This window comes from Silene latifolia, chromosome 8 (genome assembly GCF_048544455.1).
Source record: "Silene latifolia isolate original U9 population chromosome 8, ASM4854445v1, whole genome shotgun sequence".
Lineage (NCBI taxonomy): Eukaryota > Viridiplantae > Streptophyta > Magnoliopsida > Caryophyllales > Caryophyllaceae > Silene > Silene latifolia.
In genome coordinates this window covers 9,956,738-9,983,478 of record NC_133533.1, presented here as the reverse complement: position 1 = coordinate 9,983,478, position 26,741 = coordinate 9,956,738, and the positions used below count along the sequence as shown (strand labels likewise).

The window sequence follows — 26,741 nt, the reverse complement described above, 5'->3', positions numbered from 1 at the left end:
TGGGCGTAATATTACGGGCTCGAAGCGTCGTTTGCGAGTTAAGCAGGCCCACAAGCAGCCACCCCCACTTCGAGAGACGTCTGGAATGGTTATGATGCCTACTCCCAGTCACGTCGTTAGCGAGACGGAGGAGGCGAGGTCACGGGAGGTTGGTGGTAGTTACCAGCCTGATAGAGAGGATGAGCCTTCGGATGACGGTTTCGGGGAGGAGGAGGAGGATGCTGGAGAGTATGTGGTCCAACCGAACCCGGCACCGTCGAGAGTGTTGAGTCTGAAGTTGGGCCGGGATAGTAGAGGACGTTATTCGAGTGTTAGAGAGTCCTCTAGCACCGATAGGTCGAGGAGGCCGAGTAGGGATAGTTCTTGGATCCTGAGAGAGCCCGTTCCTGGTGGTCGTAGGAACATTAGCACCCTACGGAGTTTTGGTGGTCACGTTGCGTTCAACAGTTGATCGGACCCTAACCCAGAGAATATGAGGTCGTGGATCAAGCTCTACGAGAGGCCGAAAACTGCGAGGGAGATTAGGCACATGGTTCTCACTGAGGGTGTTGCAGCTAGGGTACAGGCGAGCGGACTTGGGGTTTTGAAGAAGTGTTTTACCACCGGTTTAGATGATAACCTCCTTAGTGCTTTTATCGAGAGGTGGCACTTTCCATATGCCTTTTGGAGAGATTAGTATCATGCTCCATGATGTCCAGCATATTCTTGGGATACCTGTTAGTGGTGATCGGGTGCTTGTGGCCGGTTCGGGCGAGGATGATGACAGTGGTCTGAGGGGCAAGATTGCGAGGTTTTATGGAGTTCCTGAGTCCGATGTTGTACCACCGCTCTACAAGAATGGCGGTTTACTAACATCGGAGTTGAGGAATGTTGTTTACCTAGGGAACGAGCATGACTCGTTACGGGCTTACCTCTTGATGTTACTGGGTCATACTCTTTTCATGGATAAGAGTGGTGATAGGGTGTCCGCTTAGTTGTTGCCCTTGTTTGATAGTCTTGAGCGGGTTGGTTCATATGCTTGGGGTGCGGCTTGTTTGGCTTACTTGTACCGACAGCTAGGGATAGCATCGCGCCGAGATAGTGCTGGTGTTAGTGGATGTCTACCGTTACTCCAGGCGTGGATATACGAGTACTTTCCCAAGTTCCGACCCGGTGGTGGATTCTTTTTTGAGGACCGTCCTCTTGTTGAGGCTTGGGCCACCTCGCCTCGGAGTAAGGGTGATTCTCATACTTTTCAGATGTATCGTCATAGTTTGGACGATCTTAGGTTAGAGCATGTCTGATGGTTGCCTTACGGGAACCGTCCTCAGGGTTGTTGCAGAGTATCGCTTTACTCGGGTTTTATCAGACATCTTGATATAGTAGAGCCGTACCAGCCGGATCGGTGCATGCGCCAGTTTGGGTACCGTCAGGATGTCCCGGTCTCGATGCCTATTGCAGTGAATGAGTCTCGGCCCGCGAACGGGCCTTACAGGGTGGACTTCGGGCAAGAGTCCGATAGGACATGGATGACCGAGATATCCACCATACACCTCCGAAACCTGTCAAAGAAAGCATATATGCCTTTCGAGTGTACTAATGGATACATGTCTTGGTATGCAGACCATTCACACCCCTACCTTTATACCCCCTCACACCGCGTCCATTTTCGGCCTGTCGAGTTTCATGAGGAGCCGGAAGTCGCCCTAGCTGTTAGTCGTAAGTTGAAGAATGTCTTCCGGCAAGCTGATGAGGAGGCCGAGAGAGAGACTCTGGAGGATTTGTTTGCGGGGATGCGTCCTTACTATGAAGACGTGTATGATGACTAGTTTGTTTTTATTTTCTTATGTTTTTCTATTTGTTTGGATTATGTTTGTTTGGATTATGTTTGTATGGTTTTTTTTAGTATCTTTGTATGGATAATTTTTATGTTTTTTTTTTTATTTTCAGATGTTTGTCTTTTTGTTTGGAGACGGTATTTAATTAAATGCAACGATATTTAATTAAATGACTTTAAACTTAATTTAACATAATTTAATTAAAACATTCATTAATTGAAATACAACGACATTACATAAACCACTTAAAATATAATTTAAACATAAACCACTTAAAACATAAATTCAAAACAAACAACAACACCCTATACCCTAAACCCCAAACCCTAAACCCTAAACCCTAAACCCCAAACCCTAAACCCTAAACCCCAAACCCCAAACCCTAAACCCCAAACCCTAAACCCCAAACCATAAACGATTATTACTTAAAACATAACATAATTAAATAACTATCGAACTTAATTATCTTCCGATGATGAAGACGACGATTCCTTATCTTCTTCATGATCATGAACCTCAATTTCTTCAGGTTGGGTAGACATATATTCAGTCAACAAATCATTCAAGTAGAGATAAAGAATTCCTTGCCCGGACTCTACCAAAGACATAAGTCCGATAGTCTTGGGTAATCGATCACGGTGAGGATGCGCTCGAATATGTAAAGAGATCACTTCTTAACTGCGAAACTCCCACATCTTCTCGGTTAATGCTTCATCGAGACAACCTCATCTCAGAATCGCTGGAGTTAGCACATCTTCTCGGTTTCCTTGTAAAATTATACAAAGGCTACCAATTGGAGGCTCTTCAAGCATGTGCCATACAGTGGCACTGGGAACCACTGATTCAAGATGCTCAATTAGAATTGGTAAATTTTGAACAATTAGAACGATTCTTATTTGATGAACTCTGGTTTTTTGAGCATTTGTGAGAACCATTTTAGTATTGTAGTGAGTGAATAGGATTGGATTTTGTGATTGAAATTGACATAGAATGGCCTATTTATAAGCTATTAATTGTAACGGCTTTTTTTGAATTGTAACGGCTATTTTTGAATTGTAACGGTTATTTTGAATTATAACGGTAACATTTGAATTATAACGGTAACATTTGAATTATAACGGTTATTTTGAATTATAACGGTAACATTTGAATTATAACGGTAACATTTGAATTATAACGGTTATTTTGAATTATAACGGTAACATTTGAATTATAACGGTAACATTTGAATTATAAGGGTTATTTTGAATTATAACGGTTATTTTTGAATACTCAACTATATTAACATATTCATCTTCTTCTAGTTTTCAATCATCCTCATTTTCTTCTACTTTTGACTTCTATTTTCTTCCTTATCTATCCACCAATGTCGACATCATCTTCAATGTGTAGAAACCACCCAATTGAAGGCCTTAACTTTAAGAATCAACGTTGCAATCTTTGTCGCAAAAACGCTATCATCATGATTTCCGGGTCAATTAGTAATCCAATGAAAGCGTATTTTAAGTGTTTAGTTTGCAATAATTTTGTGTCGTGGTTGACTGAAGATCATTTGACAATAACAAAAAGGTTGGAGATAGCATGTGAAGATGAAGGTGATGATGCATCAAGTGGAAAAGCCATGAAAGAGCAAGTGATATGTTTGAAAGAGGAAATTTCGAGTTTGTCAAAGATGATGAAGTTTTATTTCAAGTGTATCTTGTATTTGTTTGTGTTTCTTATGTTAGCCATTGTTATGAAGTAGTGAGTATTTGCAAAAATGAACAAATTTGTATTAGTTGTCATGAATTCCATAAATTTCAGAAATTAGTAAAATGATTGTTATGCTTTTCAATAATATATTACATTACACAAGTGAACTTAATAGTTTTTTCAATCCGAACAACTACTAACTGAGATAACTGTCGCACTATCAGAGACCCGACTTCTACGACGTCTTCTCGGAGTTTCTAACATGAACGCTGCCAAATCTCAGTGTTATGTTGGTACAAAGTCTCTAGGTGAACAACACTGGGATCTCGGAAGGTCAACCAAGCGGGATCAAGTGGCGGCATAGGGAGACTCTCAGGGGGGCTACTAGAATGCAACCGCATCCAATGGCTATGATGTAGGACAAACCACAAAATACCACACAGTAGTCGGCCTTCCACTCGGGTCTTCAATGGCATGATAGTTTTGCAACTTCATTCCCAAACATTCTTCCCGTCTCGCAGTGTATGACCAATCACACATATCGTCCAGTTGAACATCGTTGCAAAAACTAGCAAATCGTCGCTACACATCCAATGGTCCTGCCCACAACTAATCTGCTGAAAAAACTAAACTCGTCGAAGTGCTAAATCCAACCCTGACATACCGCTGAGTGGTGATTGAAAACCTCCATATAACTCTGCGTAGATAGAGTTGGTCCTCATCTCCCTCGAACACCATTCCCGCATAACTATATAATCTGTCTCTTGGCCTCGCTGGGCGTGCGATATTATCCGGAATCCAAAATGATCGTCATCTCCAACATCCACCCAACCATCGAAGTGGCCCCACAAAACCTCAGGAATACCCCACCGTTTGACCCATGTTGATATAAAGCCAATGGTAAAGTTCCTTCCCAAAGGAGCACCGGGAGTTCCTGATTCGAAATCACCAAATCTTTGTTGAACCTCTGCATTTGTTGAACAGTGAGTACTTGGTGTCCCGAACTTCCTTTCTGCATGCTCAAAACCCGACTTGTTTCTAGTTGTTGAACCTCTTGGACGACCTTTCGGGTGCTCATTAATAGGGGGTGGCAAAATCTCTTGGTCCTCCGGGTGGTGGAAATCACGCAACAAGTCTATGGCCGCCCTTAGTTTAACCGGGTCACTGAGCCTCACATCATCCACTAATTTCTCCCATAAATCACCGTTATTTTTCGGCATTTGTTGAGGAATATCATACACCAATGTCTTCCAAAAGACATGAATATCCTCGAGATGGACCCTCCTACCTCTTCCGTGCAAAGATACCAAATTGCATGCACAAGGTAATCCATGAGTCGTTCGCATCACGTGTCGGCATCGATCATTCAATCCGATACCCAAACCAAGGCCTCTAGTAAGTTCTTTCTCCATTAACTCTATGGCCTTAGTAGACACGTTTCCTTGCAATAAGGAGAAAGTACGAGATGTTCTCCTTGGTTTACTCATTTCATCTTCGAGTTCTTTCTTAATCTTCGAGTGTTGACTTTCAAGCATGCCGTGGATACGGGACCACATGGAGTCAAGTGTGAGATGCTTTGACTTCAACCAAGCCTTCAATAGAGAATGTGCTGACTCAACACGGGAAGTTGCCGTGTTACCAAAATGTAAGACCTCGTTTGTATAGCATAAAACGAACTTCCCTGCGTGTTGATCCCAAGTTGTCCGTACATAATCCTCCATTTTTGGCCAGTTACGTTGGAAACACTGCCACGCACGCTGAAACGATTCCTAGGTAACTGAATTGATCACCCTAAACCAACCGTCTTCTTTATTTGAGATGACAAATTTCCTCATACTTTCAGTTTGGTATGTTGTCAAGGCTTTTGCATTGATGGCTTTGTTCACATGCCATCTACACAACAAATGCTCAGCCCGGGGAAATACTTGCTCAAGAGCGCTGATCAAACCCAATTCCCGGTCGGTGACAAATACAGCAGGGGACGCTACTCCGGTGGCATCTAAAATAGCAGCTAACTTTCTCAACAACCACTTGTAATTCACGTCAGACTCGGTAGGAATCATCGCATATGCAATTAAGAAGGACGATCCCGTGGGTGTCACACCAACCATCTCAATGAGTGGATTCCTGTAAATGTTGGTTTTATAAGTCAAATCCATGAGGACGACATAAGGATAAGCCCGGAACAACTTAATCGCTTCAGGATGAGCCATGAAAATGTGAGTTAACTCTTTTGACTCCTCGGAATCAATCTCGTAAAAGTAGACGTATTTCGCTGCCACCGCTAGAGCCAAAATTTGCTGAGCGGTGTTTCTTTCACCCATTTCTTCTTTCTTAATTTTCCTTGTTTCATTATACAGTTGGGTGCTTGACGGTTGAGGTTTTTCGGGGGATCTCAAATGAAGACCATTTTTAATATCCCTCGGTTGAACCCCGACCAATGTTTGTTGCCTAACATATGCCTTCTCTTCCGCGTCCAATCCCGCAAAGTGCCGATCCCCGTCCTTATAAACGGCTACGTTGTGGTTGTGTAGTCCAGTACCCTTGGAGGTTACAATGTTCCACACCACCGTCTCTTTATCATTTTTAGACACGAAATTTTGAACGGCACGAATACGAAACTTGTATGAACACTTCTACGACCTCCTTGGCTTTTCAAGATCGTCCGATTCTTTTGGTTTACCATGTCTTTTACATCGAAAATAACTTGCCAACAACCCGTTCTTTTTCCTATTTTTAGCTCCGTTATTTGCTTTAACCAAAGCAAACCCATTCTCGAATGCGATTTTCTGAGCCCAATTGAAAGCATCGTCACGCGTTTCGAAATCTATAGTAGTCTCGAACAACGGGTTGTAATCAATTGGATTATCGCCAAAATCCTCCCACGATTCCTGTTACAAGCAATAAGGACTATAGTAAGACAATAAAAAGGATTCATATACTACATAAGTTGCGTAAAACGAAAGAAAAACATGTAAAAACGAGTAGAAAACGAGTTATTCATACCTAAAACGCGAGACCCAACAAACGACCGCGGCCAAACATTACTTTCCATCGATCAACCGCGGACGAACAACGAAAACCAACTTTAATCCACGGCCAAACAATGAAAATCAACATTTGACCACGGCCAAACAATGAAATCCAACGTTTGACCACGGCCAAACATTGAATTCCAACGTTTGACCACGGCCAAACATTCAATTCCAACGTTGGACCATGGCCAAACGTGGAATTCCTTTGTTTGGTCCGTGGCAAACGTTGGTTTCCAACGTTTGGACCGTGGTCTGAACGTTGGTTTCCAACTTTGGCCATGGTTCATCTTTCGGGGGACATTTTTCAGATTACGCAACAAATTCAAACATTCGCTACTACTAAGTTAATACGTCAAGTAATTCAACTATCGAATAGAATGAACGATGCGCAAAAAAAAATTGAAAAATTAAGCAAATGATTAAGTTGTTTACGTACCGTTGAATCGAGATTCGAAATATTGTTAATTGTTGTTGTTGTTGTTGTTGTTGTTGTTTGTTTTGAATTTAGTTGAGTTTGAGAGAATTTTTTTTAGAGAGAGAAAGTCAAAAGGGCAGTCATCGTCTTTTTTATGAAAAACGTCGTCGATATTTACTAAAACGTCGTCGATATAAATCAGCCCCAAACAAACAAAAGTCGAAACCCAATGAATGATATGAATATGATTGCTAAAAAATGTTGGACTAATTTTAGAGAAATAAAGATTCCTTAACAAATTATGGTACCCTTAGAACTTTGCCATTTTGTACGTGATACTCAACCCTTTAAGTTTTTGCATATGATATCTTTAAGATTTGATTTTCAAGTACAACGCGCCATTTTTATCGTTTTTAAAATTTTCAATTGAGCATAAATCATAGATCAGAAATCGGAATTGACTAATTTTTTTTTTCAAATTGATAACCTCTTTGAGATCTATAAATTGATATAACGAAAATGGTCATTCGAAAATTTAAGATCAACGGTGTAACACCCACCATTTTAATAAATCTCATTTATTTGATTTTCGTTAAAGAAGTTTATTTTTATTTCTTTTTATTCTAATTTTGGATTAATGTTTTATTTAACACCATTTTTATTAATTTTAGTCCTATTTTATAAATGGACCGACTTTTAATTATATGTCACATTTTTTATAAAATGGGAAAATGATTCTGGTTCATCACCTTTTTGGATAATGTTAATAGTAATTTTAATACAAAGCATTTTATACACTTTGTATTTATTAAAACTTATGTGATAATATTTACATCATTCCTTTTGCTTATTCTTATTTAAAATATTTATTCTTATTTAACATGGGAAGATATTTTTGGTTGTTTAAACACCCATTTTGGCCAATCAATCTAAAACTTTTAAAAAGCTTTATTTCTTATTTTAGTCTCTTATAAACCCTACCTATTCATTAGGGTTTCATTCAAACAAAAATCATATTCCTGCAGCTGCTGCTACGTTTCATTCTTTCTAAAAAATTTACGTACGTGCTTGCCTTCTTGCTTCTTTATTTCGTTTTACAAATAAAATCTACGTACGTGCTTGCCTTCTTGCTTCTTTATTTCGATCGACCTTCCCTCATCATCCGTTCATCTTTTTCTAAGGGTTTGTAGAGGAGATATTGAAGGCTAGCATATGTGGATTCGGATTCGTAACAAGGTAACTACGACGTTACTCGGTATTGCATTGATTAATTGTTGTAGTTGTATGTATTATTGGATTTTTAATGTTTTATGATGATTTATTGATACATATGATTTTCGAAACCTTTAATTTCTGATCTTTTGGTATCCATAATTTATTTTGACTATGTATAATTTTATTTTGTCAATAGAGTATTTATTTTGGTTAATTTACAAGTTTTATGATCAAATCGATTGTTTTGATATTAGGGTTTTAATAATTTTGTTTTTATAATTTAAACTGATGTAAATCATTTTTTTGGAATTAATAGTTGATTTTAAGATACCATGAATTTTCGTGGTAATTATTTTGGAGTTTTAGTATTTATTTCGTAATTTAAAGTATTGACGCAGTTTGCGATTATAGCGATTCTGTTCGGTTTTAATTATGTTAAAAATACTAAATAAAATTGTAAATTTACAATATTTTAGTATAAGGCAGAGACATGGAGTATTAGTTTGTGTATAAATTTGTAGGTCTTCAATCATTATTTTCGATTTATGGTGTATTTTACAAGTTTGATGAAAACCGTTGTTAAATCTGTCAAATATGTTCGTCTGTTTGTAAAATTCATATCACCTGTTTTTATTTCGAATTTGCAAAAGTGTAAAGAAGAGACTCCTGTTATTTTAAAGTGTAGAGTCTGTATAAAAATTTTCATAAGATTTAAACTTACAGTTTGGTCAGAATAAATTATTTGTGAACAGCTCGTCTGTAAAACGCGTTTCTGACTTCTCTCAAAGATTCATTTTTAAAAGATATTTTGCTTTTGATACAGTAGCTAATCTCTTTCTCAATGAAGATTTATCATGTTTAGTTATGTTTAAAATTATGCCTTGCCTTAAAATGTTTTCTAAAAGTAGATTTATGAACTGAAACATTATGGGTGACGTTTTCTGACAGTTTTTAGAAATGCATTTTTAGACCCCTGATACTTTCCTAATTTAAAGTTTGTCAAAACATGAAAGTTGTAGATAAAAGCTATAGGAAACCATGAAAATTGGCCTTGCGTCATTTAGATTTTTCTGTAATTAATTATAAATTTTACAATACTGCTGTTCAGTTTTATAAACTAATGTAGAACTCCGTCTCATTAAAGCCTAAGTAATAAGTCTTTACTAAAGTACCTTAAGTCAAAGGATGGTCTTTAAAGTTTAATTTCAGTAACTTAATTTATTTAAAGTCCTTAAATAAATTTTATACTTTTGGATTTAAGTTTAAGTTTTCTAATTCGAAGAAAATAAAAGTGTAGTTCACTTACGAACCATTTGAATAATATACTATATCACTTGGAATACTTTTAAGTTTGGAATAATGAAAGTAAAGGCAAAGAATAATAAACTAAGGCATACGGGTTCTTATACAGCTATATGGTTGGGTATCCTGCGGGAGGTACAGATCGTCGTAGAGTCATGTACATGTACTTAGACTAGGACTTCGCACTGCGTGGTAAGACGTGTCCTATTATAGCTTGTTGTCTAGTGAGCGAACTTGGAGTTGGTCACCTTTGCGTGACACTGAGTTCCCGAAACTAGTGTAAGATGCTGCGGTGTCAAGGAGTATAGCTAAAGTGAATATCTAGCCTGAACTATATTATTTCCATTCTATCATTTGAGGAATTTTGCTTTTAAGCATGCAGCACGTTGGTTAACGTGATTTGGTAATCATATTTTGTTACTTATGTTTTATAACATTTCAATTTACTTTGATATATTAATTGCATCTGTAACATTTATATCATGTGATATGGCTGGGAGAACGTCGAGTTACTCCCCATCGATTGTGGTCATTATGTTTATAACATGACAGTGTATTAGCTTTGTCTTTGGGATTTACTGTGTGAGCTAGCGAGTAGTTTGCAGATCCTACTCTGTTTTCTACTTTCTTTTATGGTTTTTAGTTTTAACACTTTTGAGGAATTTTATTTTCGCCCTTTTTATAAAAGTGGCATTTGTTTAGACTTAACCATTTAACTTTACCCTTGAGAATTTTATACATTCTCAATTTGTAACAGTTAGAACTTTTATCTTTGTGTATTTAATCCCATTCGACAGTGTTTCCGCCACTGTTTTGCACTAGATTTTATAGGGGATTACAGTTGGTATCAGAGCATCGCTGCTCCCGACGCTCACACATTGATCTTTAGGAAAATGCCTAATAAATGATTTGACTAAATAAATGATTTAGTGAGAGATGGGTAGAAACCATAAGGACTTGAATGTTAGTTTATGTGTTCCTGCAAAATCAATGACTAGCATTGAATCTATGTTTTGTTTTTTATTTCCTCCGACGAAGAAGATGAAGGAAGGTGGACATGGACGTGGTGTTTTCCTGGACGGACGAACGCGATCATGATGGTGATATTGAACTTGCTCCATAACCTAGCTGAACGCCTGAACGCGTGGAGAACTTGATGCCACAAGGAAGGGACAATGGTAGTTTCAACTCAGATTCAATCCTGCTCAAGCTATAGACAAGTTGGCCAAGAGTAGACTCAAGTTTCACGATGGTTCAATAGACTAAGTGATGATTACACTGTGGATCTGTTAGACGAAGCAACCCAAGACTGGTGTGTTTGTTTTCTCTACAAGGTGATGGAGTTATCCAACGAGCCATACTGCGTACTCTGGATGCCTGAAGATTCCTTCTCTGATCTCAGACTTTATTAGTCTGCGATCATCATTCTTATTCCTTCAATCTTTTTTAGTCTTAGCTGCTTCCTATGTCCTTATTATAAATTTTCATCTCCTATTCTGATGAATTAATCCTTCTTTGTGATTCCTCCACATTGGTATCTATTCTCGTGAGATTCATTGGTTAAACTGACTCTTCTTGAAGAAATGTGATGGAAGTTAAGTAAGTTTGAGGTTTAGTAAAGTCTTGTTACTTATGGTTTGAGGATAGTGAGTTTTACCCTTAATGCCTATCTTGTGAGAGCTTTCATTCTATAAGGATTAACTTGAATGGTGGCTAGTGGATTATGGACTTAGGATCTTAGCTTAGATGTTGGCTTTGAAGTATAAGCAGCTTGCATATTTTGGTCTAGATGTGATTAAGGTATTTATAGTAACCATGCATCATTATTGGTTAACCTAGATTAATCTCAGTTTTGATTCTTATGGATTTAGATTGTTGAGTTCTGATGTAAGGTTGTAACCTTGGGACTTTTGGTTGTGTGACTTATCTTTATTTGGGTTGTTTAGTGTTAACCTTGGAAATAAGGAGTGTCATAGCTCAACTGCAGTTTGGATTGATTATTTTGATTTGAAGAATTAAGAACCTGAAGTTGGGAATTATGCATACCTATCATATCTTAATGTCTTAACCTTAGCACTCGGTATTTCTGGAGGAATATTTTGGTATGAATTACCTTAAAGGAAATTGTTGTTTGATGACCTTATATGATCGAAATTGTTGCTTGGTTGAGTTCTTAACCCCCTAGTTGTTGAAGTGTTATGATTGGGAATATAATGAACTTCTAAAAGACTTTGATGAACTTCTAAAAGAGCTTTATCTTTTTAGATTGTACTTGTGGATATTAGAGGCCTTGTTGCTTTTAGTTCAAAGGAATCGTCAGAGCTTTGTTAGACGATGTTTTATATTTGGTATTTTGAGGAGTCTTATGGATTTGATAACTTGAGTAATTTAGTTAGTCGGTTGGATGTTGAAGTACTTGATGTTTTTTTTACCATGATGTTTTGACAGGATGATCAGTTATGTAAGGATTTGAGATGAGAGTTGTATTAATCGATAATCTTGGAGGATGTAGACTAGGAAGTTTGGCAACTCTGAGCTTGACAACTTAGTTGCCTAGTGTTAATAGCCTTGGTTTGTTTTCGATGGAAATAGGAAAATGCTTGGGTTCCACAGAGGAGTCGTACCAAGAATCTCGAGATCTTCAACCGCTTCTGTAATCCTTGAGAGAGCTTTGTATAGCTCTTGAATCTCTCATTCCCACTTCTTCGCCTGAGCATCTGTTACTACCTTAACCTTGGCTAATTTGAAAAATTTTTACCTTTAGCCTTTTTCCTCGAATATTTCTGTTTTATACAAGGTTTGACTCCTATAAAGTTTTGATTATCTTTGAAATTTATGATTTTAAAGTGTAAAACTTCCATTTTCGTTTTACTCTTGGTTAGTATCTAAATTTTGTCATGTCTTGAAATGTTTTTAAAACTCGTTCGAAAGTATTTCGAATTATTTCAAAAATTTTGTTTGGATGCTTCTAAAACTTTCAAGAGTTATGTTGTATTTACAAATTCGATTTGTACAAAGGTTTTAAGTAAAATTTGCACTCTTTCTTTTGAATCTCGAGATGTTTACCCCCTTTCATAATCCTTGAGAGAGTTATATATGACTCTTAAATCTTTCTCTCCCTTGCTTTAGTTTCAAAACTTTTGTCTTGATTTACCGTTGACCTTTTTCCTCGGATATTTCCATTTTATACAAGAGTTTTTGCTTTTACAAAGTTTGGTTCTCGAAAATTTTAATTTTGAGTTATGATTTAAAATTTTAATTTCAAAGTTAATGTTACTCTGGATTAGTGTCTAAACTTGGTTTTGTTTCAAAATGTCTTAAATCTCGTTTGGAAATATACCAGAATTGTTTCAAATAAAGTTATTTAATGCATAAAAAAAAAAAAAACCTTTCAAATGTTATGTTGTATATACGAATTTGATTTCTCGTAAACCTTTTTCTTTGAGAAATTCCATACACAAAAAAAATTGACTTTTATAAAGATATATTGATTATCTTGGAAATTTTGAATTATGACTAGCTTCAAAGTTTTGAACTTCTCTTTCTCTTTTAGTTTTGGGTTATCATTTAAATTTGGTTTTGTTTCGAAATGATTTGAAATTCGTTTGAAAATACTTCCGAATTTTGTTTTTCAATACCTTGATGCCTTGAGAAACTTTCAAAAGTGGTGTTGTATTTTCAAAATTTGATTTGCTCAAAGGTTTTAAGTTAAATTGGCACATTTACTTTTGAATTTTGACATTGGTGGATGCTAGGACTTGTCATTAAAGACGTCTAATGACCGGTTCAGTACTTGCTGATGCATGGTTGTAAGATTTGATTTTTCCAATGTTGACTTACCCTTATCTGGGACGACAGAATCCTGGTTCGCGACAGTATTCCCTCGTTCCATGAGATGAGACAAGTGATTTTTAATAGCTCAATTTTGAAAACTGGTTTAAAAATTGTATGACCTCAACGATGATTTCTCGAATTTAAGTGTCAACTGAAATGATTTTAAAAAAAAAATCGTGTTCTTTAAATTTTGTTTTCCACTTTTAAGTTTCGAGGACGAAACTTTCTTTTAGTGGGGGAGATTGTAACACCCACCATTTTAATAAATCTCATTTATTTGATTTTCGTTAAAGAAGTTTATTTTTATTTCTTTTTATTCTAATTTTGGATTAATGTTTTATTTAACACCATTTTTATTAATTTTAGTCCTATTTTATAAATGGACCGACTTTTAATTATATGTCACATTTTTTATAAAATGGGAAAATGATTCTGGTTCATCACCTTTTTGGATAATGTTAATAGTAATTTTAATACAAAGCATTTTATACACTTTGTATTTATTAAAACTTATGTGATAATATTTACATCATTCCTTTTGCTTATTCTTATTTAAAATATTTATTCTTATTTAACATGGGAAGATATTTTTGGTTGTTTAAACACCCATTTTGGCCAATCAATCTAAAACTTTTAAAAAGCTTTATTTCTTATTTTAGTCTCTTATAAACCCTACCTATTCATTAGGGTTTCATTCAAACAAAAATCATATTCCTGCACATTCTGCTGCTACGTTTCATTCTTTCTAAAAAATTTACGTACGTGCTTGCCTTCTTGCTTCTTTATTTCGTTTTACAAATAAAATCTACGTACGTGCTTGCCTTCTTGCTTCTTTATTTCGATCGACCTTCCCTCATCATCCGTTCATCTTTTTCTAAGGGTTTGTAGAGGAGATATTGAAGGCTAGCATATGTGGATTCGGATTCGTAACAAGGTAACTACGACGTTACTCGGTATTGCATTGATTAATTGTTGTAGTTGTATGTATTATTGGATTTTTAATGTTTTATGATGATTTATTGATACATATGATTTTCGAAACCTTTAATTTCTGATCTTTTGGTATCCATAATTTATTTTGACTATGTATAATTTTATTTTGTCAATAGAGTATTTATTTTGGTTAATTTACAAGTTTTATGATCAAATCGATTGTTTTGATATTAGGGTTTTAATAATTTTGTTTTTATAATTTAAACTGATGTAAATCATTTTTTTGGAATTAATAGTTGATTTTAAGATACCATGAATTTTCGTGGTAATTATTTTGGAGTTTTAGTATTTATTTCGTAATTTAAAGTATTGACGCAGTTTCTGCGATTATAGCGATTCTGTTCGGTTTTAATTATGTTAAAAATACTAAATAAAATTGTAAATTTACAATATTTTAGTATAAGGCAGAGACATGGAGTATTAGTTTGTGTATAAATTTGTAGGTCTTCAATCATTATTTTCGATTTATGGTGTATTTTACAAGTTTGATGAAAACCGTTGTTAAATCTGTCAAATATGTTCGTCTGTTTGTAAAATTCATATCACCTGTTTTTATTTCGAATTTGCAAAAGTGTAAAGAAGAGACTCCTGTTATTTTAAAGTGTAGAGTCTGTATAAAAATTTTCATAAGATTTAAACTTACAGTTTGGTCAGAATAAATTATTTGTGAACAGCTCGTCTGTAAAACGCGTTTCTGACTTCTCTCAAAGATTCATTTTTAAAAGATATTTTGCTTTTGATACAGTAGCTAATCTCTTTCTCAATGAAGATTTATCATGTTTAGTTATGTTTAAAATTATGCCTTGCCTTAAAATGTTTTCTAAAAGTAGATTTATGAACTGAAACATTATGGGTGACGTTTTCTGACAGTTTTTAGAAATGCATTTTTAGACCCCTGATACTTTCCTAATTTAAAGTTTGTCAAAACATGAAAGTTGTAGATAAAAGCTATAGGAAACCATGAAAATTGGCCTTGCGTCATTTAGATTTTTCTGTAATTAATTATAAATTTTACAATACTGCTGTTCAGTTTTATAAACTAATGTAGAACTCCGTCTCATTAAAGCCTAAGTAATAAGTCTTTACTAAAGTACCTTAAGTCAAAGGATGGTCTTTAAAGTTTAATTTCAGTAACTTAATTTATTTAAAGTCCTTAAATAAATTTTATACTTTTGGATTTAAGTTTAAGTTTTCTAATTCAAGAAAATAAAAGTGTAGTTCACTTACGAACCATTTGAATAATATACTATATCACTTGGAATACTTTTAAGTTTGGAATAATGAAAGTAAAGGCAAAGAATAATAAACTAAGGCATACGGGTTCTTATACGGCTATATGGTTGGGTATCCTGCGGGAGGTACAGATCGTCGTAGAGTCATGTACATGTACTTAGACTAGGACTTCGCACTGCGTGGTAAGACGTGTCCTATTATAGCTTGTTGTCTAGTGAGCGAACTTGGAGTTGGTCACCTTTGCGTGACACCGAGTTCCCAAAACTAGTGTAAGATGTTGCGGTGTCAAGGAGTATAGCTAAAGTGAATATCTAGCCCGAACTATATTATTTCCATTCTATCATTTGAGGAATTTTGCTTTTAAGCATGCGACGTTGGTTAACGTGATTTGGTAATCATATTTTGTTACTTATGTTTTATAACATTTCAATTTACTTTGATATATTAATTGCATCCGTAACATTTATATCATGTGATATGGTGAGAACGTCGAGTTACTCCCCATCGATTGTGGTCATGTTATGTTTATAACATGACAGTATTAGCTTTGTTTGGGGATTTACTGTGTGAGCTAGCGAGTAGTTTGCGAGATCCTACTGCTTTTCTACTTTCTTTTATGGTTTTTAGTTTTAACACTTTTGAGGAATTTTATTTTCGCCCTTTTTATAAAAGTGGCATTTGTTTAGACTTAACCATTTAACTTTACCCTTGAGAATTTTATACATTCTCAATTTGTAACAGTTAGAACTTTTATCTTTGTGTATTTAATCCCATTCGACAGTGTTTCCGCCACTGTTTTGCACTAGATTTTATAGGGGATTACAAAGGGTATGGTTGATTTGATATTTTCGTTAAAAAAAACCCTATAAAATGTCAGTCGACAAATTTTTTTCTCAAATTGTAGATTACGAAGAGATAATCATTTTAAGAAAAAATAAGTGGGGGATTCTGAATTCCGGTCTAGAGATTATGCGCAATTGAGTTTTTTTACGGCGACAAAAAGGGCATGTAATACATGAAAATCAAACCGGGAGGGTATGATGTATACAAACTTAAAAAGTTAAGTACTATGTGTAAGATGTCAAAATTCAAGGGTACCACGTTAAATTTCGGTTATGAAAAAAAGTATTAAACAAAAAAATAGTTCGGAATATTATAACTAGTTGCTTGGTTGGATTAAACATAAGTAAGATAAGATCTTTGACATATCATAAACGACAGATCTAAGATTAATGCATGTATTACATGCTTTTTGTTATTTCGTTATTATTCAATTCGAAACTTCGGCGTCTACAAGACTACAATTATTGTCTTGTTTTAATATAATCAGTACACCATTACAATAGGTACGTTTCGATGGCTCATTGGCTCATCGATCTCTAGCAGCCTAAATATCATGTAAATGACTCCGTAAATTTACGAAGAGCTCCCTCTACTAGTCAATAGTTATATATTTTTTTTTAATAGGAAAATTTAAATATAAATAACTAGTGATTACTTGAACAGAAAGAATATAATTTAAAAATTTTGCATGAAAATACCCTTTGATAATAAGCAATTACTCATGATTATCATGTGTGAATTATAAAGCGCCTACTCAAAGTTCAGTAATTAGCTATCAAAATCTTGTTTTGTTACTTGTGTATGTTAGACCTAAAGTTATGTTGATTTTATGAATGGTGACATACCCAAAATGCCCCTACTTACACTTCGTTGCAGTATTTGCTGTAAATTTGAATTGAAATTCAATAAGAGCGTGACAATATGTGTGCTCGCTAATGTATCTCTTTTCATCTCAAGAGAATGACATAAAGATTAGACTTAAAATTATCAAGTTCAACTAACTATGTATCAAGGTTGACCGTAAGTCTTGTTTAAAACAAAGTATTCGTCTTAAATATTAAAATAGGTCAATTATATACTAAAGTTTTGACATTTTCTAGGCAACTTTCCATATAATTTCATATGTGTTATACCCGTATTAAGATTTAAAATGAATAAAGCGTCTTGCTTGTGACGGAGACTATCCATCACACGCTTGTGACGGATAGTGATCCTCTTACAACAAGGCAAGTGGAAGGGCAAGTGGGGAGGAAATAGAGCACCCTATGAATAGTATCACTTACATATTATGAGAGGGACACTATCCATCTCCAATTTATGACGGATAGTGCCCGTCTTCAATAAGAATTTGTGTAAAATAAATACCTCCGTCCTCAACGAGAATTTATAGTGGCCGGATTTAGTACAACCAAACCGTAGTTATATCAATAAAACAATTTGCTCACGTGGTAGACCCCTTTAATGTCTTTCCTTCTTTAACAATTTCACGTACGAGTAAGTCTTGCTTAAAACGGGTCGGATTTTAAGACGGGTCGTTGTGTGAGAGGAAATGGGTAGAGGGGACAAGGGTGGGACCCTCCATGTGCTTCTCCACTCACTCTAAATGGGTATTTTGTGAGAGAATATGGTATCCGTTTTATTAATAAGACGGATACCTTGGTCTGAAATAAGAATTGGGGTTCACGTACAAACAAGGCAACAAGTAACAACCCAAGAAATTTCCATTAAAACTTGTAAAAAACACAAATGAAAATGACCAAAATACCCTTACTAGTGCACTATTACTAGTACAGCTTACTACAACTAATACAATTGTTTATTTGGTAATTCCAACTCTCTACTACTATAAATAAGACTCTAACTTAGCTCAAAAATTCATATCAACTCTCATACACAATACTCTTTAACTCCTTCATTCCTCCTTCCTCCTAATCTCCTCCTTCATTTTCAACAATGGCACCACCGAATGGTACAGCCAATGATGTGACGACCACCAACGGGTCGTACACCAACATTGTCGGTCGAAAGACAACAATGCATAAGTTGATTGAGGAGCATGGGTCAATTCTTATGCCAGGTGTCCAAGATGCTCTTTCAGCTGCTGTTGTTGAGAAGACCGGCTTCCACGCCGCCTTTGCCTCCGGTTACAGTGTCTCTGCTGCCATGCTTGGTTTGCCTGACTTTGGCTTGCTTACGTATAATCCTTTTTCCTTCATTTTTTTAAATTTTTTTATTTATTTGCTCAATTATGTCTTTTATAACGTAGATCAAATTTCTAGTTGATATTGTCACTTCAACATGGAACATTTATTTGCACCTACATACAGAACTCAAACAATCGAAGAGACCTTAACCTAGTAGCTACAGCGAAAGTATATGACAATAGATCATGAGTTTTAATTCCTTTTTTATGCCAAAAAGAACATATAAAAGTACAACACAACTTTTTATTCTTAATAATTGACAATTATTAATTGTAGATTGTGAAATTGACTAAACTTTCCCATGTCCATTGACTTAATATTTACTCCGTACGTAATTGTGAAAATACAGGACAACCGAAGTTGTGGAGGCTACTCGTAGAATTACCGCGGCGGCTCCTAACTTGTGTATCATTGTCGATGGAGGTAATTAATAAGTTCACCCATGAATTTTTATGCATTATGTATGCACTATGACAAAGTAACGTTGACGAAAGAAAAGTTGTTTGACTATGAATCATTTTTTATGCAAAGTAATATTTTGTTTTATTTATAATAGATACCGGAGGAGGTGGACCTCTTAACGTCCAAAGATTTATCAGAGAATTGATCTCAGCTGGTGCTAAGGGCGTCTTCCTTGAGGTATAATAAACTATAATTATATATAAAAGTGACGTATATCGAATCTATGTATTTATACTATAGTATTTCGAAAATTAAATTGTTTGCAGACGTATTATGCTTGTAGATCCATCAAATGCACATAAATGTTTGAAATAAATGTAGGTAGTCAACTATCTACGTCGATGTTTGTCTATCACGAAATGAATATGGAGTAATTGCTAGAACATGCAATAATATGGTTTGCAATTGAGCAATTCAAGTAGATTGATTAGATAACATTTCTAAGATCTTATTTAATTCCACCCATTATGTAGCATGTCTTATGACAAGGGTAGCAAACAACTAACTTTATATTATTAATTTTAATAGGATCAAGTGTGGCCGAAGAAATGTGGTCATATGCGTGGTAAGGCTGTTGTACCCGCAGAAGAGCATGCACTTAAAATCGCTGCTGCAAGAGAAGCTATTGGTGATTCAGATTTCTTCCTTGTTGCTAGGACTGATGCACGTGCTCCTCATGGTCTAGAAGAAGGAATTAGGCGTGCTAACATGTATAGAGAGGTATAATCATAACCGCGAAAAAACAATCCACATAACCGCGAATGTCTTGCTAAATGATCTTAATTATCTAACATTTACAGGCTGGTGCTGATGCCACATTTGTCGAGGCACCTGCAGATATAGGTGAATTGAAGGAAGTATCCTCGAAAACTAAGGGTTTGAGAATTGCAAACATGATTGAAGGAGGAAAGACACCCCTTCACACACCTGAAGAGTTCAAGGAAATGGGTTTCCACTTAATTGCTCATTCACTCACTGCAGTCTACGCCACTGCTCGCGCCCTAGTTAACATCATGAAGATCTTGAAGGAGAAGGGTACCACCAGGGATGACTTGGACCAAATGGCAACCTTCTCCGAGTTCAATGAGCTTATCAGCCTAGAGTCTTGGTATGAGGCAGAATCCAAGTTCAAAAGCTTTACCCCGAAAGCGGAGTCTTGATTATCTTATTAGTTCCATGCTGTAGCAAAATCATTGAATTTCATATATGTTTGCATTCATTATTTTCATTATTTTTGTGTAAGCTATTAGTGTTGAAGTTTTGAATAAATGTTGTATTGGCATTCCTCTGAGTATGACATATATGGTCATGGTGCATTGTAATGTTTCATTGATTGAAATGTATACGCAAGTCTCCTTTTCAATTTGATTAGTTGATAATTAATGGTAAAAATGTGTCGATTTGTGTTTGAGGTACAAACTTGTGGTACTTTATGAGTACGGAGAGGCTCATGTGGTGTCATGACGCCTGATAGGGGTCTAGTTAGCGTCCGGACTCGGTACCATTGGTGTGTCCCGAGTACCTATTTTACGGACTGAAGTTCGGCTGTTTGGTGGCGGTGTTGCGACGCCGTCACCACGTTGTTGGTATCCCGGATGCGTTGCCGGTGTTGGAGCTTGTGTCTTCCACAAATTAGTGTGATAATATTTGTAAATCTCTTACAGGTTCACAAGGGTATACTTCGTATATTTAATCAGTTGATTAACGTTTACCTAATAACGGTTGACTTGCTAGAAAGTTTGACGTTATTATCATACAGATGACGGTGATCAACTGGTCCCTAAAGGTCACACCTATAGGACGTATTTGAGAAATGTGGTTATAGAAATATAATTACATTGATGGCCAAAATGACTAAAAAGTTAGTCAATGTGTTGATGAGATAATTATTTAATGAAAATTAAATAATATTAAGTTGAGACGAATTAATCAAATTAAGTAAATTAAATATAATAAGTTATATTTAATTAAATATATATAAGGTTAGTTTGGACGAATTAATCTGTTAATTCGTAGTTAAATATATTCAGTTGTATTTAATATCAACAAGTTGAATGTGTCATAGTGGTAATAGTGAGGGTACACAAGCCAAGAGGTCATGGGTTTGATCCTCACTAGATGACAATTTAACACACTTTATATATTTTTGGAAAGACCAAAAATAAGGAAATTTAATTCCTTATTTCGGTTCACATTGGTCGAAAATTAGGAGATATATATCTTTCCTAATTAACTTGGTATTTCGGTCTGTATAAAAGAAAGGTAGAGAATTATTTCTACCCTAATGCTGTTTCTGACCTAGCCTCTCTTTCTCTCATCACAAGAACACAAAGACAATTAAATTTTACAGAAAATTTTAGATTGATTTCTAGCATAATCAAAGGGTATATCTCAGATCGTCTTGGGTGCAACCAATAGGCGAATATCTACTTTGGTATTGTTCTTAGGCTATATTTGCTAGGACCGGAGGTTAATTCTATATCTTTTTACTTATGTTTATGTATTTTATTTTATGACCTTAGATCATCTTTATTAAATCGTTATAATCCTTCTAAATTAAGGGGAAGTATACAGATTATTTCCCACAAGTGGTATCAGAGCACTAGGCTACGATTTTAATCTTGATGATTTTCATAAAAATTGTATGTAAACATAACCTGATTTTCGAAAAAAATTAGGGTTTCTTTTTGTGATTCGAATTGTTTGATGATATATAACCAATTTCTATAGATCATATCATTGTTTTAATCGGTTAAAATTATCATATGAAGAATTTGGTAGATTTTGATTTAATGCAGATTAAGTTAAATTACATATAGTATCATCATGTCATTGATATAAGAATTCGTTTTTGCTATATAGTTTTAGCATATACGATTAATCATGTTTGTTAATTTATTTGCTAAATCATGTCCTAATAGCAACCTTAAACTTTTTCATCATATCTTTGAATTAGGGCATAAGTGCCGCAAAAAGAGAAAAAAAAAAGGAAGGGCGTTTTTAGGGTTCACCGAAAGAAAAGAAAAAAAAAAAATTTTGTTAATTTTTTTTGGTTTTGGTAAACCGAGAAAAAGAAAAGAAAAAAAAAATTAAAAAAGTTTTTTTTTATTGCCTTTTGCCGAAAAAGATGGAGAAAAATTTTTATGGAAAGTTTTTCCTTGTTTTTTTTTTCCTATTTACCAAATTAAAATAGAAAAGGGGTTGTTTTTTTTTTTTTTTCAGCCGTGACTATTAAAAAAAAAAAAAATTTGTTTTTTTGGCCGAGACATATTTAAAGCATTGGATTTTTTTTTTTTTTTTTTACTTTGGCCAATTTGTTATTGTGAATCGGTTCACAATTTAATGATACCGAGTTATTTTAAAGCAGTTTAAAATTTTGACGGATAGAATTCATATTACAAGTTTAATATCGATTGAGTATGAATTAATGTGATTAAATTGCGGAATTGTCACTTAATTTAATTTAAATAGGTGGTTTGGATAAATTAATCAACATAATTAATGTATTGTATTATGTATGTTTAATTTATTTTAGTTGATGCTTTTATTTTTGTTGAATGAATCGAATGAATGAATTTTATTTACGTATTTAATTTTTGCAATCGGTTGTAATTTGTAATACTTAGTGTGGCCTTAGTCAATTATGTTTTCGTAATGAAGGAAACATGATTTTTATGTAATTATGAGATCTCGAATCTCCTTTATTTTAGTTTTGGGTTTTGAAATTAGAATGTAATTAATAGGTCAATTATGTAATTTTATTTATTGTAATTTCAAAGAAGACTAAAGATGAAGATTCAAGCTCACTCCCGCTACATGGATCAAGATGGAACATCAAGACAAGCTTCTCGGGTCCAAGGATGGATTCCAAACTTGTATTTATTGTTCATTTTGATAGGATAGGCCACACTAGGACTTTTCTTTGTTTTTTTTTTTCGTTTTTCATTTTATTGCTTTTCATTCACATGCTAGTAATTGCATCATATTCCGCCTAAAACCAAACCACCTACTACTAAAATGCATGAAAATTGACTCATATAGTTGTATGTTAGTTTTCATGGACATGCAGATGTCACAGTCTATAAGCCATCACTTTAGTTTAAATCATTCTCGCATGCTAGATTATAGTTCACTTAAAATGAATTAAAAATAGTTGATGGGATCTTCCTCTAAAATGGAAATTGAGATTAGTCTTTATAAGGGCAAACATCTATGAATCCCTTCTTCGTCGGTAGGCCTAATATGACCCCTTCTACGTTGGGTAAGTAGTTGTGTTGACTTAGTTTACCTCAACATTGTAGTCCGAAGAGTTTCTCGTGATTATGATGGACTAAAGATAGAATTTACAGAAATTTATCAACCAAGAATTCTAACGGTAGAATTAGCTAAAAGGTTAGCTTATCAATTTACAGAGAATTGAGTCTTGGGGTCATTTATATAATTCTTGAGGGAGGTCAATTGTATAAATGTTTTTGAGTCTTCGCGTTATGACATTAGTTCATTAGACTTAAAATAAAAACGATGCATGCTTATTATTTTATTCTTCTTTCGCAATGTAGAACACGCTTATTATCAATAATACTGTTACAACAAATGGCTGGAAATAACGCAATCCCAATGCCTAGTGCCACACTAGATCGTTCATCCTGGCTAAAAGTATTCATGGACCAAATGAATCGGTCCACGCGATCAAGAATGATGGGTCCAACTTTGCGGACCGGAGGCGGCACTACGGAATGCTTTGCCATTGCTTTGACGGTAAGCTCGGGTATTTAATCGAGCCAATACCGGTCAACCCAGGCCCAAATGCAGGAGCCAACGAGTCACTCGCTTATAGTGATTTCGTTATGGAAGCGGGTGCGATAAAGAACGTACTCATCTTTGCAATGGAAACCAATTTGCAGAGACGCTTCATTGCCCAAGGTGCAAACATGATTTTCACCACGCTCACTAATGAGTTCTCAAAGGCACCGAGAATCATCACATATGAGCATACCTGTCGCTTCTTTGATGCGAAACTCCAGAAGGGCCAACCGGTTAGCCCACACATTCTTCACATGATTGAGAATGTCGAGAAACTGGAGTCACTGAATTGTAGAATCAGTGAGAGCATTGTCATTGACCGAATGCTTCATTCTCTTCACGATGGTTTTGCCCTTTTCAGGGCGAACAACTACATGAATGACTTGAAAAAGAGTCCTCATGAGCTACACTTCCTTCTCGTACAGACCGAGAAGGATATGAAATTGAGTGGGAGCATGAAGTAGGATGTTCTCACGATTCACAATAAGAGTAAAGGTAAGGGCAAGGCTCATGGCGACCTAACTGTAGGTAAGCCAAAGTTTAAGAAGCCAGGAAACGGTAAGAGTGCGCCTGGTGAGACTGGTGGCTCACAGGGCAAGACAAAGAGCAAGGGCGGTGACATAGAGTGCCACCATTGTCACAAGACTGGACATTGGAGGAGGAACTGTCCCGTCTACCGTGAGGACATCAAGGCAGGCCGCGTCGTTCCTGTTGGTATGTCATCTTATATTCATATGATTGAGATAAACCATGCAAGTTTCGGAACTTGGCTACTAGATACTTGGTTGTGGTTCTCATCTCGTGTAATCATTTGTCGGGCCTAAAGAACATCATACCTCTCGAAAAAGGTGATGTGGACTGCGAGTCGGGAATGGAGCACGAGTTCTTTCTTTGCCTCGAAGGGAACATATGTAATCCAACTCCCTAGTGGTTTTGAGTTATCTTTAAATAACTGTTACTATGTACCCAGTTTATCTAAGAATATTATTTCTGTTTCCGTACTTGCTAAAGACGGTTTTACATTTTCAATAAAGGATAATAGTTGTATTTTCTCTTTTAATGAAATGATTTATGGCAAAGCAGTTTCCATTAATGGAATTTATATCTTAGATCAAACCACGGAAGTATTACACATGAATAATAAGAAATTAAAGGTTGGTGACAAAGATCAAACTTATCTATGGCATTGTCGAATGGGACACATAAATGAGAAACGCGTAAAGAAACTCGTCGATAATGGGACTATTCCCTCATTCGGATTTTCTGCATATGGCACGTGTGAATCATGTCTCATTGGCAAGATGACTCGAATTTCCTTCAAAGGTTTTGGAATGCGTGCTAGTGACCTATTAGGACTCATACATACGGACGTATGTGGACCTATGTCAATTACCGCTAGAGATAGCTATAGATATTTTATCACTTTCACGGACGATTTGAGTAGATACGGATATGTCTACTTAATGAAGCATAAAAGTGAGTCCTTTGAGAAATTCAAGGAATATCAGAATAGGGTACAGAAACAACTGGGTAGAAAGATTAAAGCACTCCGTTCAGATCGGGGTGGCGAATATCTTTCAAATGAGTTTGATCAACACCTGAAAGACTGTGGAATCGCTCTACAGTTAACTCCACCTGGAACACCTCAATTAAATGGTGTGTCCGAACGGAGAAATCGAACCTTACTTGATATGGTTCGATCCATGATGAGTCACAACGTAGTGCCTGATTCATTATGGGGTTTTGCTCTTTTGTCAGCTGCTCTTATACTTAACCGAAGTCCGTCTAAAGCTGTCGACAAGACTCCATATGAAATGTGGAAGGGAACGGTACCTAACTTGTCCTTTATTCGGGTTTGGGGCTGCGGGGCTTATGTCAAGTGGAGACACGAGGATAAGCTCGGCCCGCGATCGGTCAAGACATACTTTATAGGTTATCCAAAAGGAACATTTGGTCATTACTTCTATTGCCCTACCGAACATCGAGTATTTGTTGCGGCTAGTGCGACGTTCTTAGAGAAAGAATTTCTCGAGAACAAGTCGAGTAATAGAACCTTCGAGCTGTCGGAGATTCCAGAACCAACAACCGAGGAACAGATGGAGGAAGCTAGGAGGTCGGGTAGAGACTCTCATCCTCCGGACAGATACATTGGTATGGTCAAGGAGAATGATGTTTTACTTCTAGAAAGTAATGAACCCGCAACCTATAAAGGTGCTATGGCCTGTTCCGACTCAAAGCTATGGCTCGAAGCCATGCAATCCGAGATGGACTCCATGTATGAGAATAACGTATGGGATCTAGTTGATTTATCTAATAAGGTAAAACCTCTACAGTGCAAATGGCTTTACAAAATAAAGCGTTCTGTAGACGCGCAACCAGATATCTATAAGGCACGACTTATGGCAAAAGGTTTCACTCAAGTGCAAGGATTGCATTATGATGAGATTTTTGCACCTGTAGTCATGTTACGTTCCATTCGGATAATCTTAGCGATTGCCGCATTTCATGATTATGAGATTTGGCAAATGGATGTGAAAACCGCCTTCTTAAACGGTTATTTGGAGGAAGAGTTGTACATGGTGCAACCCGAAGGTTTCATAGATCCTAAACATTCTAAGAAATTATGCAAGCTTAAGCGTTCCATTTATGGACTTAAGCAAGCTTCTCGGAGTTGGAATCATCGTTTCGACCAAGTGATAAAAGAGTATGGTTTCACTCGATCGGTCGAAGAACCATGCTTATATATCAAGTCGAGTGGGAGCAAGATTGTATTCTTGATATTGTATGTCGATAACATACTCCTGATTGGGAATGACATTCCTCTCCTATCTTCGGTTAAAGAATGGTTGAAGAACCATTTCCAGATGAAAGATCTGGGTGAGGCACAGCGTAT

At 35.8% G+C, this 26,741-nt stretch overlaps 2 protein-coding genes across 2 annotated transcripts; one reads left to right on the top strand and one right to left on the bottom strand.

Moving 5' to 3' along the window:
* Nucleotides 1-4,135: 4,135 nt before the first annotated feature.
* Nucleotides 4,136-5,230, bottom strand: LOC141594634 (uncharacterized). Its single transcript, XM_074414639.1, has one exon. It carries the CDS (start codon nucleotides 5,228-5,230, stop codon nucleotides 4,136-4,138), a length of 1,095 nt encoding a protein of 364 aa, XP_074270740.1.
* A 13,021-nt stretch (nucleotides 5,231-18,251) lies between these two features.
* On the top strand, nucleotides 18,252-20,408 carry LOC141596338 (petal death protein-like). Its single transcript, XM_074416463.1, has 5 exons — nucleotides 18,252-18,574; nucleotides 18,933-19,006; nucleotides 19,140-19,222; nucleotides 19,574-19,765; nucleotides 19,846-20,408. Exons 1-5 carry the CDS (start codon nucleotides 18,333-18,335, stop codon nucleotides 20,203-20,205), a joined length of 951 nt encoding a protein of 316 aa, XP_074272564.1. The 5' UTR covers nucleotides 18,252-18,332; the 3' UTR covers nucleotides 20,206-20,408.
* The last annotated feature ends 6,333 nt before the right edge of the window (nucleotides 20,409-26,741 follow it).